This window comes from Miscanthus floridulus, chromosome 11 (genome assembly GCF_019320115.1).
Source record: "Miscanthus floridulus cultivar M001 chromosome 11, ASM1932011v1, whole genome shotgun sequence".
In the NCBI taxonomy this organism is placed as follows: Eukaryota; Viridiplantae; Streptophyta; class Magnoliopsida; order Poales; family Poaceae; genus Miscanthus; species Miscanthus floridulus.
Window position 1 is genome coordinate 84,393,940 of NC_089590.1, and position 17,429 is coordinate 84,411,368.

Sequence of the window (17,429 nt, forward strand, 5' to 3'; positions counted from 1 at the left end):
GTTGGAGGAGAGCAGATTCGTCCCCACCTCAGCTACCTTCCAGGTATGGCGGATCTCCTAGGATGGACTGGTTAGTACGTTCCATCATTGGTCTAAGAGTTCTATGCTTCTTTTTGGATTGGCCCGAGGCACAGGTACATTCACTTTACCATCAGAGGTCGTGACTACAGGCTACAGAGCTCAAGGGCGAGAAAGATATTGAGGATCCTGGAGTCTCCTATTTAGATTCACGAGATCTGTTATGGAGAGAGAGCCACCGAGATGCCCTCATGGCGAACTGGTACCACCCATAGACTTGGGTAGAGCTTGCTTCACTAAGCCATTTGGAGAGGGATTGAGCCACACACCACATGACCTTACACCTACAGCTTGTATCCTTGATGCAGTCATGAGGAGGTCTTTGCTCCCGAGGAGTGGCTATCGTGAGGGGTTGACACGTATTCAGCTTTGGCTAGTCCACCACTTGATCACTCAGACTGTGTTTGATATTTGGGATGTGATGCTCTTAGAGATGGAGGACACCTTAGCAGAGGGTTTCAGAGGCCATCGCCAATTGCCATATGCTCACTGGATCACATTTCTTATCTTATAGGGCCCATATGCAGCAGGAGGGTATGGATTTGAATTTTTGCTCGTCGCCCGCGAGGTGGTAGCCTGTCTGATCTGCGTGGCTAGCTGGCTAGGCTTTCCACCGTCCACCCATCTCTACCACATGACCTAGCTATTGGGTTGCGGTGGGTGGACTGGTGATGGAACAGAGTGCGGGCCAGAGTTTCTTCATTTTCTTCTTTTTCTTTCTGGGTGACTAATTGACTGGTAGGGTTATTCTAGCTGGCATGTCTACTTTCCAAATTTAAATTTTAAAATCCATGCACCTAGATATATAGTATGTTCGCTTATTGGTTTCAGTCAGGGCTTATCAACTAGCCAATAGTGTTTTTCTCTCACAACAAACCAGCATCAGCCAGGCTTATCAGCCTAGAAACCAACCAGCGAACAAGCCGATAGTGTTTTTAATGATGCATATGAGGACTACTCTTTGGATTGAAATGAGAGGATGACAAGTTAAATTGTGGCGCGACACACTTCATTAAAGTAGTTGAAAGTCTCGGGTTTGGTTTTAGGGCGCATTTGGTTTGTGCTGTCAACTCGCCACATCTGAAGTGCGGCTCGCCCAAGGTGTGACGACAAAATTGCTCGCCACACATTTGGCGCAAGAAGATGTGAAGACCGAAGAGAAAATTGTGACGAGCCAAACATGCGGCAACATGCGCCATGAACCAAAAGCTCGCCAAAAATAAGGCGCAGAAGGTGCCATGCGGCAACATGCGGCTGTGAACCAAACATGCCCTTAATAGTTGAGAGACAAATTTAGAAGGACCAATGAAGTTTTCATGTGAGATGAATAGGTGATTACTCCACAAGCTATGTTGAGCAAGACATGGAGGCCATAGAGAAGAGATGGCAAGTACATATGTGCAAAGTGCTCAAGTAGTGAAGAGTTGATTAATGGATGATCAAAAGACTGTGTGCGAGTGTAGAGGGCAAGCTAGAGGCTCAGAACACGTGGGACCATCATGTTAGTGAAGTGTGAGTACAGGACTTTGCGTCGATGGATCAAGGCAATAGAGAAGAGCAATCAAGGGTAAGGTTGATAGACTATGAAGGCAAGGGTAAGGTTGATAGACTATGAAGGCTATGTGAAGCTACGATGAGGATCATATCAATTGAGAATATCAAGCCAAGGATTGAAGATATATGTTGACATCACATGGCTTGATGGAGTGAAGGTGAAGAGCCAAGTATGGTTGACAATGAAGATGTCAAGTGGCTCAAGAAATATTTGAACAGGTGGAAACATGACACTCACATTGGCGATACTTACGTGCCCAATTATGGACCACAGATGCATTGTTTAACTATCGTTGGGTCTCCCTAATCTTAATATCGATGTCTTCAAACAATAGGAACCATATTTGACTTTCAAATACACTATAACAAGCGGCAACAGTCATCAGAGCATCTCCAAGAGATTAGCCATATCCACCTTGCCATCACTATTTACCTCACAGAAAAAGCTCTCCAACAGTCACACCATTCGCATCGCCAATCTTATAGGCCCACCATATCATGCTTCTGGCTCAGCAAATATAGCATGCTACAAGGCGCTCGCCATCCTTCGCTACCGATAGAGGGTCAATGTCTTTTTTTATCTTGTTTTGTTTCAAATTTCATTGCTTCTCTCCTCTTTTGAAAATTCAAAAGGTGGCTACATAAATGTCTAAAATCATGAAAAAAATTACTGCTAGTATAAACAATGTAGAACCCATTTTAACCAGACTTACCTCAAAACAACTTTCAAATTTCAAATTAAAAATCATCAAAACTGATTGTTTTTAAGTTATTTGAACTTTAGGACATTGGTTTAATTATCAAAAAACAAAGAAAAACATCTATGGATTCTTGTTGTTTTGAATCCAAATAAACTATAGAATAATAGAATATAGACAATGCGATTTGATGAGTCTGTTGGAGTGTTGAAATATAGCATGTGGAGGAATCTTATGGAAATGGATAGCCAAATGAAGATATAGAGAGTGAAATTTAGACTATCCGTTGGAGATGCCCTCGAAGAGTGAAAACCATCTAACCGGATCCATCTCGTTTAGATTAGGAACCCTGAAGGACTAGGCCGCACTACTGCAACTAGTTGATGGCTCATGTCATCGTTGTCAAGCAGCTTCATGGCCTTCCCCGCTACTCAGATCTATTCCTCTATTGCATCGGGCAGTAGCGCATGGTTTTCTCTGCTTCGTCATTGACATGCACCATGTCGTGCTGCACCTCATGCTATGCAGGCACGACGTCGTCGCTGGCCAACAACCGGAGGATCTAGCATTGCTACTATTGCTGTTGCCATCACATCATCAAACAATTGTTGCCTCAGTTCGTCCTCCTATCAATGTACTTGCAGGAATAGTCACCGCTCCTTTCCTTGTCCTCCTTTCACTGAATTCAACTATGAAACCTCAAACCACAAAGGAAGTCATAATGTGTGCGGTGCGTGTAGGTGCAAGTGCATGCACACCACGAGCTAGCTAAGCTAAGCTAATAAAATCTTCATTGAAAAAGATCAAATTTAACCAAAATTTACAATGTTGGCCCCTAAATAATAGAGAATTTTGGTATATCATAACACTCCTCTATTTCAGCCACTCCTACATACCTTGTAGCAACCCATGCCCACAATCGGTGTCGTGATTGCGGGTCGCACCACCTCATGAACTGCGAGCCCATCATGACCGCCCTAAGCCATTATATCTCCCTAGACTCGCAATGATCGTCCAATGGATGGCTAGGCATCATCGATCCTCGCGTCATCATTCGCTGTCGCACTCTCCCTCATGCATTGAAATGATATGCCTCACGCATTGAAGAAGAAGAAGAAGAACATCTCCCACCAGATCTCCTTTTCCCTTTCCCTTAAAATTCACCATAGAGGATTGAGAAAACATGATCCGTGCTTTTACGGAATTATTGTTGCAGTAGATTGAGAAAATTCCTCCCCTTTATTTTTAGGTGGGACCCACATGTCTATAAGGAAAATGGACCCTATGGGCCATTAAGTTTGATTTTGGTGTTTGATGAACAACATGACCATTTGGATGACTAATGTTGTTTGCTAGTATACAAGGTATAGTTCAAATGGAAGCAAGGTGGGCTTAGACTTAGGTAAAGTGGTGATCTAGATGATCAACACCTCAAGCAAGATAATAGAAGACATGTTGAAGACCTACAAAACATGCTAGAAGTCCAAGACATAAGATGGAACCAAGCCATACACGAAGACATGAAGAAACAGAGTTCGGTGCATGTTGTTTGCATGTACTAGATTGGTTCGGCCGACATCCGGTGATGTCCCCCCTAGGGGCACCGAACTATAGGGTGGCAAACCCTAACTGCAGGCATCTAGAAGGCATTGGACTGGTTCGATGGTGCGACGAAGAAAGGACCATACTATACACTGGAATTGTTCACCTGAGGATTGTTACTCACTAGATTGGTCTAGTGTGAACAGAGAAGGAGCACCGGACTATAACAATGGCCACCAAAGAGGTCTTAGAGACGAGAAGAGGGCATCGGTTTGATCTGTTGATTAGCACCAGGCAACGCGCCATGAATAGTGCCCAATGGTCGGCAATAGTTAGTTTCAACGGGTAGCTACGGGACATTCACCAGGAGCGGGAGCAGGCACGTCCAATTTTTTACGCCGTGTGGGGGCCGTCTGTGGCGGGAGGGTATGGATTTGAATTTTCGCTCGTCGCCCGCGAGGTGGTAGGCTGATCTGCGTGGCTAGGATTTACGCCGTCCACCCGTCTCTACCACATGAGACCTAGCTTTTGGGTGGGTGGGTGGGTGGACCGGTGATGGAACAGAGTGTGGGCTAGAGTTTCTTCATTTTCTTCTTTTTTCCTGGGTGACTAATTGACTAGCAGAGTTATTCTAGCTGGCATGTCTACTTTCCAAATTTGAATTTTGAAATCCATGCACCTAGATATATTGTTTTTAATGATGCATACGAGGACTATTCTTTGGATTGAAATGAGAGGATGAGAAGTCAAATTGTGCGCAACACACCTCCTTAGAGTAGACGAGAGTCTTGGTTTTGTTTTAATAGTTGAGTGACAAATTTAAGTGGACTAATGAAGTTTTCATGTGTGATGAACAGGTGATTACTCCACAATCTGTGTTGAGCAAGACATGAAGGCCATGGAGAAGGGATGGCAAGTGCATATGTGCAAAGTGATCAACTAGCGAAGAGATGATCTAGGGATGATCAAAAGACGGTGTGTAAGTGGGGGAGGTTAAATATCGTCATTCCAAAAAGGACAAACAAAATTAAAGGATACTAATAAAAAATTATAGATGTTCATCAAAACAAAATCTATAGATGTTCATCAAACAAAATTTATAAATGTTCTCCCACACATCCGCTGCATCATCGCTAGCGCCGGCGTCGGTGTCCACCTCATCACCTCCTCCTACGGCTAGAGACGACAAGGGCATCATGGTCATGCCATATTTCACGACCACCGTGAGGCTTGCCAAACATGGTGGTTGCCGTCCACTAGAGTGTCGCGCCAGACATGTTGCAAGCGTATGTTTCAAGTGTTTTAGGGGTTTCATATGCATGTTGCAAGTGTTTCATGTGGATGTTGCAAAAGTAGACCGGGTTGCATATGTTTCAATGGCTATGCATGTACGTTGCAAGCGTGTGTTCCAAATGTTCCATCTGTTTTTCACACGTATGTTGCAAATGTGTTTATTTGGATGTTGGATACATTTCACACATATGTTGTAAGTGTTTTATATGGATGTTGCATATGCTTGTGCAAGTGCAATGACTATACACGTATGTTGCAAGCGTCTGTTCCAAATGTTTTATCTGTTTTTTCATATGTATGTTGCAAATCTGTTTATTTGGATGTTGGATATTTTTCACATATATGTTGTAAGTGTTTTATCTGGATGTTGCATATGCTTTTGCAATGGCTTTTCAAATGTTTTCACAAGTGTTTCATCTGTATTTAGATGTATGTTGCAAATGTTTCATCTGAATATTTTAAAAGTAGATTGCGTGTTGCTGCTGGAGACCCACCTACCGCAGCATGCGTCCAAGTGGGGTCTGTGGGGTCAGGGGCGCGGGCGGTCTCCATGTGGGGTCAGGGGCGCGGGCGGTCTCCATGTGGGGTCTGTGGGGTCAAGGGGCGCGAGCGGTCTCCGTGGCGTGGGTGACATTCGGACGGGTGTGAGTCCCCCACATGGGAGCGCAAAACGGAGTACAGGCGCGCGCGTCCATCTAGACGCTAGCAGTGCAAAATACAGTTCACTTCTCACCATCAACCCTAGTTTTCTTCGCTCGTTTCCTCTATACCTATACTAGCCGTAATTTACATCACTACTACCAGGTCTCTGCTACGTACGTTATCCACCCCTCTAACGATTGTGTACTACTACCTCCATTAGCAAGAGCTGCAACTTTCCTTCTGTTCAAGTCATGGTTGCTTTTATTTCTTCGTTCACATAATTACCTTTCACACGGAAATCCAAATAATCGTAGGAGAAACAGTATATCAATAATGGGACTGCAATGTTTTCTTCAAGCTGCTGCTCTGATTTCAATTCCTGTTGCTGATACTTCCAGCAGTAGCCGATTCAGTGGTAGTAGATAGTTGAACTCAGGACACGTACAACCTTGTAGACAGATGTTGTCCGCAAGTGTCTGCCACGTCACGTTCGCATAGTTAAATAATACAGTAGGCCATTTATTTGGTTTTTGCAACATGTTAAATGCACGTGTGCATCTATGATCATGCATGAATAAAATTTCCACGATCCCATATATTTTGTTGCTTCTTTGAGATTAGGCATAAATAATATGAATGTAAATAAAATATGTTTTCAACCATTAATACAGTATGATGTATTAGTAAATACTCTCTCTGTCCCTAAATAACTGTTGTTGTTGGTGTGTGTGCCACAAGTTTGAATCGATTTGTAGAAAATACGTGTAACATTTGTATCTTCAAATAAATTTATTAAAAAACTAGATTCAAAGATCTTTCCAATGATACTAATTATGTAGCATTAATATTAATATTTTTAATATATATTTAGTCAAAGTTGTTTCTCGAAAAACGAAAACGATAGATACTTAGAGACAGATGGAGTATATGGTATTTAATAGCGTTGTTATAAATTAATTAGTCTAAATGTTTATACAAGTTCACACATGCAGCTAGTCAATACGCAAGCTACAACAAAACTACTGGTGTTATCAAACATAATTGAAGGGCAAGTGTAGGGGGTATGTACATTGTCAACTTATCTAGTACTACAAAGCAAAGATAAGAGCCATCTAGGAATTCAGTTCAGTGCTCCTTTTCTCATCAGATTAACTCATCCGTTCAGTACCACTCTTCAGTAGTTCAGTACTCTTGCAGATCAGCAATTCAGTGTTCCTTTTCTGATGTCCATGCTTTGGTCATGTTGGTGCACAAATGCGCATATGGCTGGAAAAAATATTCTAGAGGGGCATGTGACGAACATTCTCATATTCTCGTACGAGGTCCATGCGTCGTGGGTCAACTTTTCTCACATTCTCATATGAGATCATAAACAAGGATCTGAATTTGCACTTTGAATGAATCACTTCAAAATTTGAATAACACTTTTGGAGTTCATGGACCCAAATGTGAATCCGGGAAATGTTTAGGGACCAAGGTGCAGTCATAGACTTTATTTTTGAGTGCATATATTTAGTACTATATATGAAGAGAGAGAGAGAGAGAGTATGGAAGCGTCTTTAGGGAATTTGACAGAGGAGAGCACCGGTTTTTCAAGGAAATCTTAGCTCAAACGTGTAAAACTAGTTCTATGAACTAACTTTGTTTCAATTTGCCCCAAATGCTTTAATTATGGGTAAAGTACAATTTTCAACCTCCAACTCGCATTGAAGTTCGATTTTCAACCTTCAACTATGAAACCGGGTAACAGACAACCTCCAACTGTTAAAACCAGACAAATTTGGTCCTCTGCTGGTTTCAAAAGCAGTTTTCTATTTTCTAATAATAATAAAATCCAGTTTGACCTCTAGAAGTTCGTAATTAATTTATTTTAAATTATAAAAATATGAAACTGGTTCATGTTTTCTTCTAATAATGTTATATATATATGTTGATGCTATAATTAAAATTGTTTTAAATTTCGCAGAGAATTAATTTGCACAGAATTAAATTTCGCATGAAATTAAGGTGTTGTTTGCTATCCCCCCGCCGACATTTATTTTAGATGGAACTAGTACTTTTTTCTAAAAATATTCTCTATTTGTTTATGGTCTATATATAGGTATTTGGAATTGGTTTAATTATGTTCCTATTGCTTTATTGCTCGTTGTCACGCTTGTTATTTATTTAAAACAAGTAAGATCTAAACAATTTTAAATATAGCATCGACATATATATAATATTTTTAGAAAAAACATGAACTAGTTTCATATTTTTATAATTTATAAAATAAATTAATTATGAACATTTAGAGATCAACCTGGATTTTTATTATTATTAGAAAATAAAAAAAACGCTTTTGAAACAGGCCGATGACCAAATTTGTCCGATTTTGACAGTTGGAGGCTGTCTGTTAGACTGTTACTCAGTATGACAGTTGAAGGTTGAAAATCGAACTTAAATGTGAGTTGGAGGTTGAAAATGTACTTTAACCTTTAATTAACAGCACCCCCTTACTAGAGTCGAACTGCTGTTCGATTTATGATCTAATGACGACAAGAAAAATGATCGAAAAACAAGAAGCCGTTCCTGTGCTTTGTCCGCATCACAATCTAGTCACCAGGTCACCCCGTGACTCAGCCACGTGATGAAAAAGTTCCGATGACGCAAATGAAGCCGAAACGCAGCTGACTTCTAACCAGCTGTGGCTGGGAGCTCATCAGTAGTAGTGCTAGCAGACAAGGTAGCTCGGGTAGAAAAATGGCTCCATCTGAGTACTCCCTTGTCTACTCACTCCGTCCACGAATATAATTATACAAACCTCGTCGGTAAGTAGCTCATGTTTAATCAATTTTATAGTAAATAATATTAATATTTATTTTTTTAAATAAATTTATTATAAAAATAAATTCAATAATAAATTTAACGGTACTTATTTTATATCATGAATATTACTATTTTTTATATAAATTTAGTTAAAGTTAAAATTGTTTGACCTTCGAAAAAAATCCTTCATTGACGGAGGGACGGAGGGAGTCTCTAACAAGGCACCAATCGATCGGGCATCTCTTTCACGGCTCCTCCTCGGCCCTGGACGCAGCCGCAGGTACTAGTACTGTTTTCCATAGGCGCCACGGCACTCGCAGCAGCACCTGCGACTGCGAGGCTTTGTGCTATTTTTGGAGAGAAAAAGGACGGTGAATTGGCGATAGCTGGACTAACAAAAACAATTATCGATCGATCTTGGGATGGAAACAGCCGATTCTCTCATCGCAAATCCCCTCGCTAATCCCTAAATAAATAACTCTATAATTAAACCGGAGTAGTTTGCTCACACGTGGCCCGACTGACACCCGACCCGAGAGATGTCGCTGAAAAAACTTCGTCATCAATGGCTTTGTTCGCTTCGCTGAAAAAACAAGTCAAAATATTATTTTGTTTGATTTATTGAAACAGAAAAATACTATTTCAACTCAAAAAATAAATTAAAAAAAATAGATTACAAGAGAAACGAACATGATAAATAAAGAAAATCACATCAAGCTCCGTACGCGTGCCTCCTCGTTGGATTTGGCGTTAAATCAGAGCGGAGCACGGGGAGAGATTCCAAGACGGCTGGTATTAAAGCCTGTTAAAGCTGTTTTCGTTGTTATAGAAAAACATTATAGATTGTGATAAGCCAGAGCGAACGGACCCGTTGGGCACGTCTTCCTCCGCGAACTTCGCCTTCCTCCTCGGCCTGCCTATAAGTCTCTCCGTGCCCCCTCGGGCCCTCGCTTTTCGCGCTCTTCCTCTTCTGCCTCTGCCTGCCTCCAGCAACTCGTTAGTGCGCCGGCGTCCGTCCCCGCCTCCGTCTCGGGGAGCGATGATGATCGTGCGACGCCTGCTCCGATCCAATGCCCCCGCCCAGGTGAAGATTATCCATGTACCTTGTGTCCTACGCTCCTAGTAGATGCATGCAAAAGATGGCTTCTTTCTCGGGTACAGTGGGCAGAATTTCACAGGCTCGCATCGCGTGAGTGGAAGAAAACCTTGTTTTGGATGCTTTTTTGGTTGCAAAGTAGTCTTCTTCTGGTCGCGCCCCTTCTCACGTTTTCTTGGAAAAGAGTACGATAAATTGTACGGCTTCTAGTTCTAATTACCAGCTGCTTCGAGGTGCGTAGCAGTCGAGGTATCAGATTATACTTTAGGAATCCCTGATTTTAAAATCGCGGACTGACAAAAAAAAACCCAGCGTTTTGACAATTTTTTCGTGGAAAATTAGTAGGGTAAGTATGCTCCCACCTTAAATCCCCCCCCCCCCCCCCCCCTTGTCATATGCTTACGATTACGTGTGGTTATACTGTACGTGGACTCTGAAACGATCTTTTCGAATCCTAGCGTCGTAGTACCCCCATGTGATGCAAAGCTGGGTTCCTTATTCGGGATATGCCATCCCTTTATTTGACTTTCACGCACAAAGTGCCATGCTTTATTCAGAGCTGCACATTTACATACTGCCTTGAGGTACTATGACATGAATATTCGACCTATTTGTGTGGTTCAGACATCAGACATCACTTGCCAAATTTTGGCCATTGTCACAGCTCATATGCGATCATTTTTTCCTGCCCCACAGGCAAGCAGCTTATTGAAGCATGTAACTGGCACTGCAAGTTTGCAAGGGCATGCGGATAGTTTGTTGGATGCCTCAGTCAGACATTTTAGTTCAGCTCCATCTGCCCAGTCTGCCTCAACTGAAGAAAATGGGTATGCAGTTCTTTTCTCTTATCTGGAATTGTCACACAGTTGTGTTCTGTACTTCTGTTACACCATGTAAACTACTGCCTATTGCTGATCTGCAAAGTGATTCTTCCAGGTTTAAGGGCCATGGCATGTTAGCACCTTTTACAGCTGGCTGGCAGAGCAATGATTTGCATCCTCTAATTATTGAGAGATCTGAGGTCGCAACTCTGAACTTTAGCATTATTTTTGTTACATCTCTTGAAATATAGAAATATAGTGTTCAATTGCGGAGAAGTAAATTTAGAACGCCTACTATTTTATATACCTATCTTACATTTACAGAATGTACTGTTTTGCAGTCTAGCTTACTATTTGATTATGCAGGGTTCCTATGTTTACGACATTAATGGGAACAAGTACCTGGATTCTCTTGCAGGATTATGGTGCACAGCTTTAGGTATGTGCACTTGACTTTGTGATAATGTACCACCATTTATTTCTATGGCTTTACCAATGTTTTTGCATCTGTTACTTCTGCATAATCTATGTGCATTATGTCTTCAGGTGGTAGCGAGCCTCGATTAGTCAAAGCAGCAACTGAGCAATTAAACAAATTACCCTTCTACCATTCCTTTTGGAACCGCACAACCAAACCTTCATTGGTACATTTTCTTGAATCGCTCGTCTATTATTAGTTTATTTATTCAATTTTGAAATTGCTGTCTCTATCCTAGTTTCTTTTCTAAAAAATCACTTGCCAAATTTCCAAAATTGATTATTGGAATTGTACTGCTGCTTTCAGGATCTTGCACAGGAGATCCTTAGCATGTTCACTGCAAGGGAAATGGGAAAAGTTTTCTTCACAAACAGTGGTTCAGAAGCAAATGACTCTCAGGTGTGACTATTAATAGCACCTACTATTTTCTGCAGTTTACAGTTTAGACCCCTAGTACCATCAATGGTGTTTTTTTTTGTTGAACACGTAGGAGAGCTGCTTAACATTATATTAAGAAGAAATACCGTCAATGGTGTCGCTGTCACTGTTCTTTGCTTTTACTGCAGATAACTGAAAGTACTTAAATAGTGATTTTTGCATCAACCGCTCATCTTTAAAGAACTTAAACACACAACTAAAAGTGAATTTTATTGCACATCGCTAAAGAAATATGTACGTGCTCTCTCATTAAAATGGTTGCTGGTTCATTGATCATGATATTCATGTGTCGATTGTGGCCCAATTTCTCTTTGAAATATACCTAGCTAGTTGGCAGACCGTGAGATTTCTATTCTAGCATTTTAATGTGTTTTTTCCTTCTCTTTGATATAAACATGGTTTTGTTCCTGACAGGTCCATTACTGATGCTTATATTTTACAGGTCAAACTAGTATGGTATTATAACAATGCATTGGGGAGGCCAAACAAGAAGAAATTTATTGCACGATCAAAAGCGTAAGCTTTACTGTAATCAAATTTTGTTCTTGAAACAAGAAAGGTCTTGTTGTACTTCTTCAGTTAACAATTGTCATAAACGTTGGTTCCAGATAAAAAATTGCAACGTTCTCTGATTTCAAGTTCCATTCTATGAAAATCTGGAAGCTTTTGAGATTCTTTTGTTACTGCTTGATGCTTGTTATACACGTGTTGCAGATACCATGGATCTACATTGATATCAGCGAGCCTAACTGGGTGAGTACTGTCATACTAAAAATGATGGTTTGCCAGCATACATCTTTAAAGCATGTCCAACGACACTCATAAATAATCTTCAATAGTTTTCTGATTGCAACTCTATCTTTAGTCTTCCTGCCCTGCACCAGAAGTTTGATCTACCAGCACCTTTTGTTCTGCACACTGACTGCCCTCACTACTGGCGATATCATCTTCCTGGTAATATGATTTAAAATTTTGCTAGATGAATTCCGAAAAAGAAAAATTGCTGTAAAATTGAGCTGCATATTTTGCTAATAAACTATTTGGTGCGGAACAGGTGAGACAGAAGAAGAATTTGCGACTAGACTTGCCACCAATTTAGAGAATCTTATTCTCAAAGAAGGACCAGAAACAGTAGAGTTCTTATCAACAAAGCTTGTATGCTGTCAATACGTTCAAAGCTTAATGTCTCCCTAATTATGTGGTATCTTTGATTTATCAGATCGCTGCTTTCATTGCTGAACCTGTGATGGGTGCTGGTGGTGTCATCCCTCCTCCAAAGACCTATTTTGAAAAGGTTATATACTACGAGTTCCAATACTTTGATAGCTCTTCTATGAACAAACTGAACTTCTCTGAAAGTATATTTGCTTAATTCACCCATCCCTCTTTGCCTCTTCTCTTTTCTTCCTTCATCTCATTGTAGTGGTGTTGTTTGTGAATTGCTATTGTTGGTGTATTAAACAAAGGCCTACGTCAAGGACTTGAATTCTTGTTCCGAATGTTTATTCTGTGTCATTTTGTTTTCTGTCAACAGGTTCAAGCAGTGGTCAAGAAGTATGACATTCTTTTCATAGCAGATGAGGTATTGAACACTTTCTATGAAATCAAACAATGTCAAATATGAAGGAAAAAATATAACTTTTGTGGATATTGTTGACTGATAATGCATTCTAGGTTATCACTGCATTTGGAAGGTTGGGGACTATGTTTGGATGTGATTATTATAACATCAAGCCAGATCTAGTTTCATTGGCCAAGGTGAATTTTGAGTCTCACTGACATGTGAACATGCTTATATATATGACATTCTGATGTATAGAGATTAATGCCATTTTTACTGTAACAGGCTCTTTCAAATGCATATGTACCCATCGGGGCAACTCTTGTTAGCCCAGAGATATCAGATGTGATTCATTCCCAGAGCAATAAGCTTGGTAGGTTACTGCAATTTCTGTGAGATCAACTATAGTGTTTCTGCATTGGCACGTGGTGAGTTTTCCCGAAACATCGCATGTGCTGACATGTCGTGTCTTACAGGTTCATTTGCTCATGGATTTACATACTCCGGTCATCCAGTTGCCTGTGCTGTGGCCATAGAAGCTCTGAAACTTTATCGGTAATATATGCTGCACTTTTTGTAACACATATTTGAGTTATTTATCTGTTGTTCCTGATGAATGATTTGCAAAAAATGGCATCAGCGAAAGGGATATTCCTGGTCATGTCAAGCGCATTGCTCCAAAGTTCCAGGATGGAATTAGGGCGTTGGCGGACAGTCCAATTATCGGGGAGGTACGCATCTGAATTTCTGAATCGCGAAACCCACCACTCGGTTCAAATCCATAACTACAGTGCTCCTGAACTTCAGATACGTGGCTTAGGGATGATTATGGGAACCGAATTCACCAACAACAAATCACCGACCGATCTATTCCCTGCCGAATGGGGTAAGTCGATGTTGCAGCTAGTACACAATGGCATGGCATGTAACAGAGAGTTAGGCTTACTAATCCTGTTCCAAGATGCCTAGAGATGCCACTGTCTTGGATCCAAAGCGCAACCTGAATCTGCCGAAAACTAAAGGTCTGTATGATGTGGGATGATACTTTTTCAGGCGTTGGTGCGATCTTTGGAGAGGAGTGCCAGAAGCGCGGCATGCTGGTCAGGGTTGCTGGCGATGCCATCATGATGTCGCCGACGCTGATCATGACGCCCGACGAAGTAGATGAGGTGTGCCATAAGTAATTCACAGTATCTCCATTGTCCTCAAGCCTCGGTGGTAACCCAATAACATCAATGGCTTTGCCTTTTCAGCTGGTGAGCATCTATGGGGAAGCCCTCAAGGCCACGGAGGAGAGGGTGGCAGCCCTGAAATCCAAGAACTAGCAAAAGGGGGAGGACGACGAGGATGACGCTGGGCGGCGACGGTCGCAGCTCATATACATGTGAATAAAAAGTTTGTGGCTGCGAGATGGCAATAACGCACCGTTACGGTCGTCGCTGTTCTTAAAGTGCAAGGTCGCAGCTGCTCTATCACTAAGCAATGGTGACTGAACTTTTAAACAGTACATAGATGTTTTTTCCCGTTTATTGGCGAGAATAAATACCTCAGCTGCCCTGTAGTTCCTGAAGATAATGGGTTTCATGTATATCCTTACTGGTAGAATATTCAGATATATAACTTTGTAAGGCAAAACAATAATAAATGGTCCCAAATAAAGTGAAGGAATTGCGGTTTCAATCCCCTCTACAAACATATACCTTTAGAAATTGTTCACACTGTTAAAGTCTCCAACCCACGAGTTGCCAAAACGAGGCCCCTGTTGCCTTAGGGTTCTAGTTCTGCTGGAGACGCTGTTATAGGTTAACCCTGAGAGCAACACCGAGAGCAACACATCAGACGAAACCCTCGTCGGCTTCCCCACTCCGATCCCTATGGAGCAAGAGGAGATCCGGCCTCCTGCCCCAATGCTGCCATTCCATCTGGGGCTGCAACTCCACACCAGATTGCTCGAAAAGGTCCATGTGCAACCTCTCATTGAGCGTATTGAACAAAGGCTACTTAAATGGAAAGGAAGATGGTTAAACAAAGCAGGACGCCTCACTCTAATAACTTCGGTCCTCTCCTCCATGCCAACCTACCACCTCACAGTGTTTCCCTTGGCTGCATGGGCTAGGAGGAATATTGACAAAATCAGAAGGTCGTTCTTGTGGAAGGGGAGGAGAATGCCAATGGTGGACACTGCCCAATTAACTGGCTAATAGTTACCAGACCCAAAGACCTTGGTGGCTTAGGCGTGCCTGACCTTGATAGATTTGGAAGAGCTCTCCGGTTGTGCTGGCTCTGGCAAAAATGGGTGGAGGAATCCAAGCCATGGATCGGCTCAGAGCTTCCATGCAGTGATGTTGATCGTCTCCTCTTCAACTCCTCAATCAAAATAACTTTGGGTGATGGCGTAAAGACTCGGTTCTGACACCATAACTGGCTTGAAAGAGAAGCTCCAAGGTACCTAGCCCTGAATATGTTTCGGCTTGTTTCGAGGAAAAACCAAACAATGCAACAAGAACACTGAAGCAACAGTTGAAGGGTCACACAGCCTGGATCTTTATGTTGGTAAATTAATCTTAATGTGGGAACTTAGAACAATTATAAGCGTGCATGCCGATGCTTGGTGTACATGTGGGCAAGTTGGGTTCGTCAGTTTCTACTAGGGTATTGCAAATATGAAAATTTACGGAATTGTTCTCTTTCAAAACTTAATTTAGCTTGTAACTTGTGAAGCATGGTAGGTGGATGTTTACTATTTTCTGTTTAGGAAAATACTACAGAAAATGGAAAGAAGTCAAAACCTCCATAATTTATTAGAGTTCGTTCACTGCTTGGTTTCCTGGTACTTTGAATCCTACCAGTGTAATGTTTTTTCTTTGTCCATTCTGTGTTTTTTGCAACGTTGGATGCAGTAGTCGGCAGTGAAGAAAATGCTCATATGGTTTACTTGTTATTTTCATTCTTTGTAGAATTATGGGTTGGATAAGGAATATTGTTGCAAGTGTTTTATTCGAGCGTTTTATGTCGTTTGGACGGGGCAAACCGCGGGCTGGCGAACGGGGGCGCGTGGCTCGCCGAGGGGCTAGCGGACAGAGGCGCTGGGGGCTGGCGGACGGGGGTGCTCCGGTCAGGGGGCGATGGGGCGTGCTCGTCGCGCACGTGGGGCGGTGCGAAGGTGGACGCGGCAGGCTGCGGGGCGATCTGGAGGCGCGCGGCTCGTTGAAGGGCTAGCGGACTGGGGCCGGTGGATATGGGTGCTGCGTTCGAGGGGGCGTGCACGTGGGGCGGGGGGGGTGGACACAAGTGGGTTGAGCACTTGAGCGGACATCTAGACGCGCGTGATGCGCCGGACGTCCGGCGCTAGATATTCCGCACAATAAATAAAGCGAAGGAATTGCAGTTTCAATCTCGTCCGCAAACATATGAAGTGTCAGAAAAGCCGGGTCATTGATTTATTTCCTGTAATTATTATTATTTTTATTACGGAACGCCGGGTCATCATGGGACTCAAAGGCTGTTGAAACTGTAGCTGGTCAAATGTTGCACGGGCACCTCTGTTCCGCTGGCGATACGGGCCCAGGCGTCACTCTCGTCGGTCGCAAAGGCCGCGCCCAGCTGGGCCAGGCAAGTACACATGGCGGGCCCCTGCCACAGCTGGAAAGCCCGCTGGGCGGTGGGCGTGGGCCCGGGAAAGGCAGTGACATCCATGTCAGCGTTGGAAAAAGGAATCCCAAATCCTCCTCTCTGATCTGGTGATCCCTATTCGTTTGACGGTTACAGAAGCCTTTCGGTGCCTGCCTGCCTGCGGTTTCAGGACCGCCCGCCCGCCGCCTCGCCGGAAAGCTGAAAGGAACAGGGAACAGCCGCCACCGCCAGCCGGCGACTGTTCAGCAGCAAGTCAGCGACGTGCCATCGGAGACGGCGAGCGAGGTCAGCTGCGGAACAACGGCGAGGACGGGCTCAAATGTTGGAGGAATTACACGAGGAAAGTGTTCAGTTTTCCTGCTCGGAAACTCGGGCAGGGCAGAGCAAAGCAGCAAATTTTCAGGCTTTCAGAAAGGTGAAAAATTGAGGAGGCTGGAGTGGAGATGTTGACAGGAGGAGGAAGAAAAGCGCAGGGGCGGCTGGAGAATTTTCGGTGGAAAACCTAGACCGGTAGTAGCGAAAGAAATGTGTTTGCACGCCATGACGTCCTGACGGGACCGGCGTCCATGATTTAGTCAGCGAGCGGCCGGCCGGCCAGCCTTCCCCTTCCTTTGGATTTCGTCAAGTTCAGCCTACGTTGATTTGAATGGTACAGTACAGCAGAAATGTTGAACTGAAAAAAGAAAAAGAGGCGAAGCCTATGTTAAATTAAGCTTATCAGTCAGTATTAGTCCTACTTTTTTCGGTCATAGAATAATATTTTTCTCTCCCAACAAATCAGTCCTATAAA

The 17,429-nt window shown here is 42.7% G+C and overlaps 1 protein-coding gene across 2 annotated transcripts; it reads left to right on the forward strand.

Annotated features, from left to right (window-relative positions):
* The first annotated feature begins 9,509 nt into the window (after positions 1–9,509).
* Positions 9,510–14,675, forward strand: LOC136493664 (gamma-aminobutyrate transaminase 1, mitochondrial). 2 transcript variants are annotated; one of them, XM_066489766.1, is made up of 19 exons: positions 9,510–9,696; positions 10,405–10,535; positions 10,645–10,729; positions 10,896–10,968; positions 11,076–11,173; positions 11,314–11,406; positions 11,888–11,961; positions 12,160–12,198; positions 12,311–12,399; positions 12,500–12,576; positions 12,665–12,739; positions 12,980–13,027; positions 13,120–13,203; positions 13,292–13,379; positions 13,483–13,561; positions 13,647–13,737; positions 13,814–13,892; positions 14,060–14,175; positions 14,260–14,674. In XM_066489766.1, the coding sequence occupies exons 1-19, from the start codon at positions 9,652–9,654 to the stop codon at positions 14,329–14,331; spliced, it is 1,536 nt and encodes a 511-aa protein (XP_066345863.1). In that variant the 5' UTR covers positions 9,510–9,651; the 3' UTR covers positions 14,332–14,674. The 2 variants fall into 2 exon arrangements, with proteins under 2 accessions (XP_066345863.1, XP_066345862.1); XM_066489765.1 differs by lacking the exon at positions 9,510–9,696 and adding an exon at positions 10,200–10,292 and having other exon boundaries at positions 14,260–14,675.
* Positions 14,676–17,429: the final 2,754 nt, after the last annotated feature.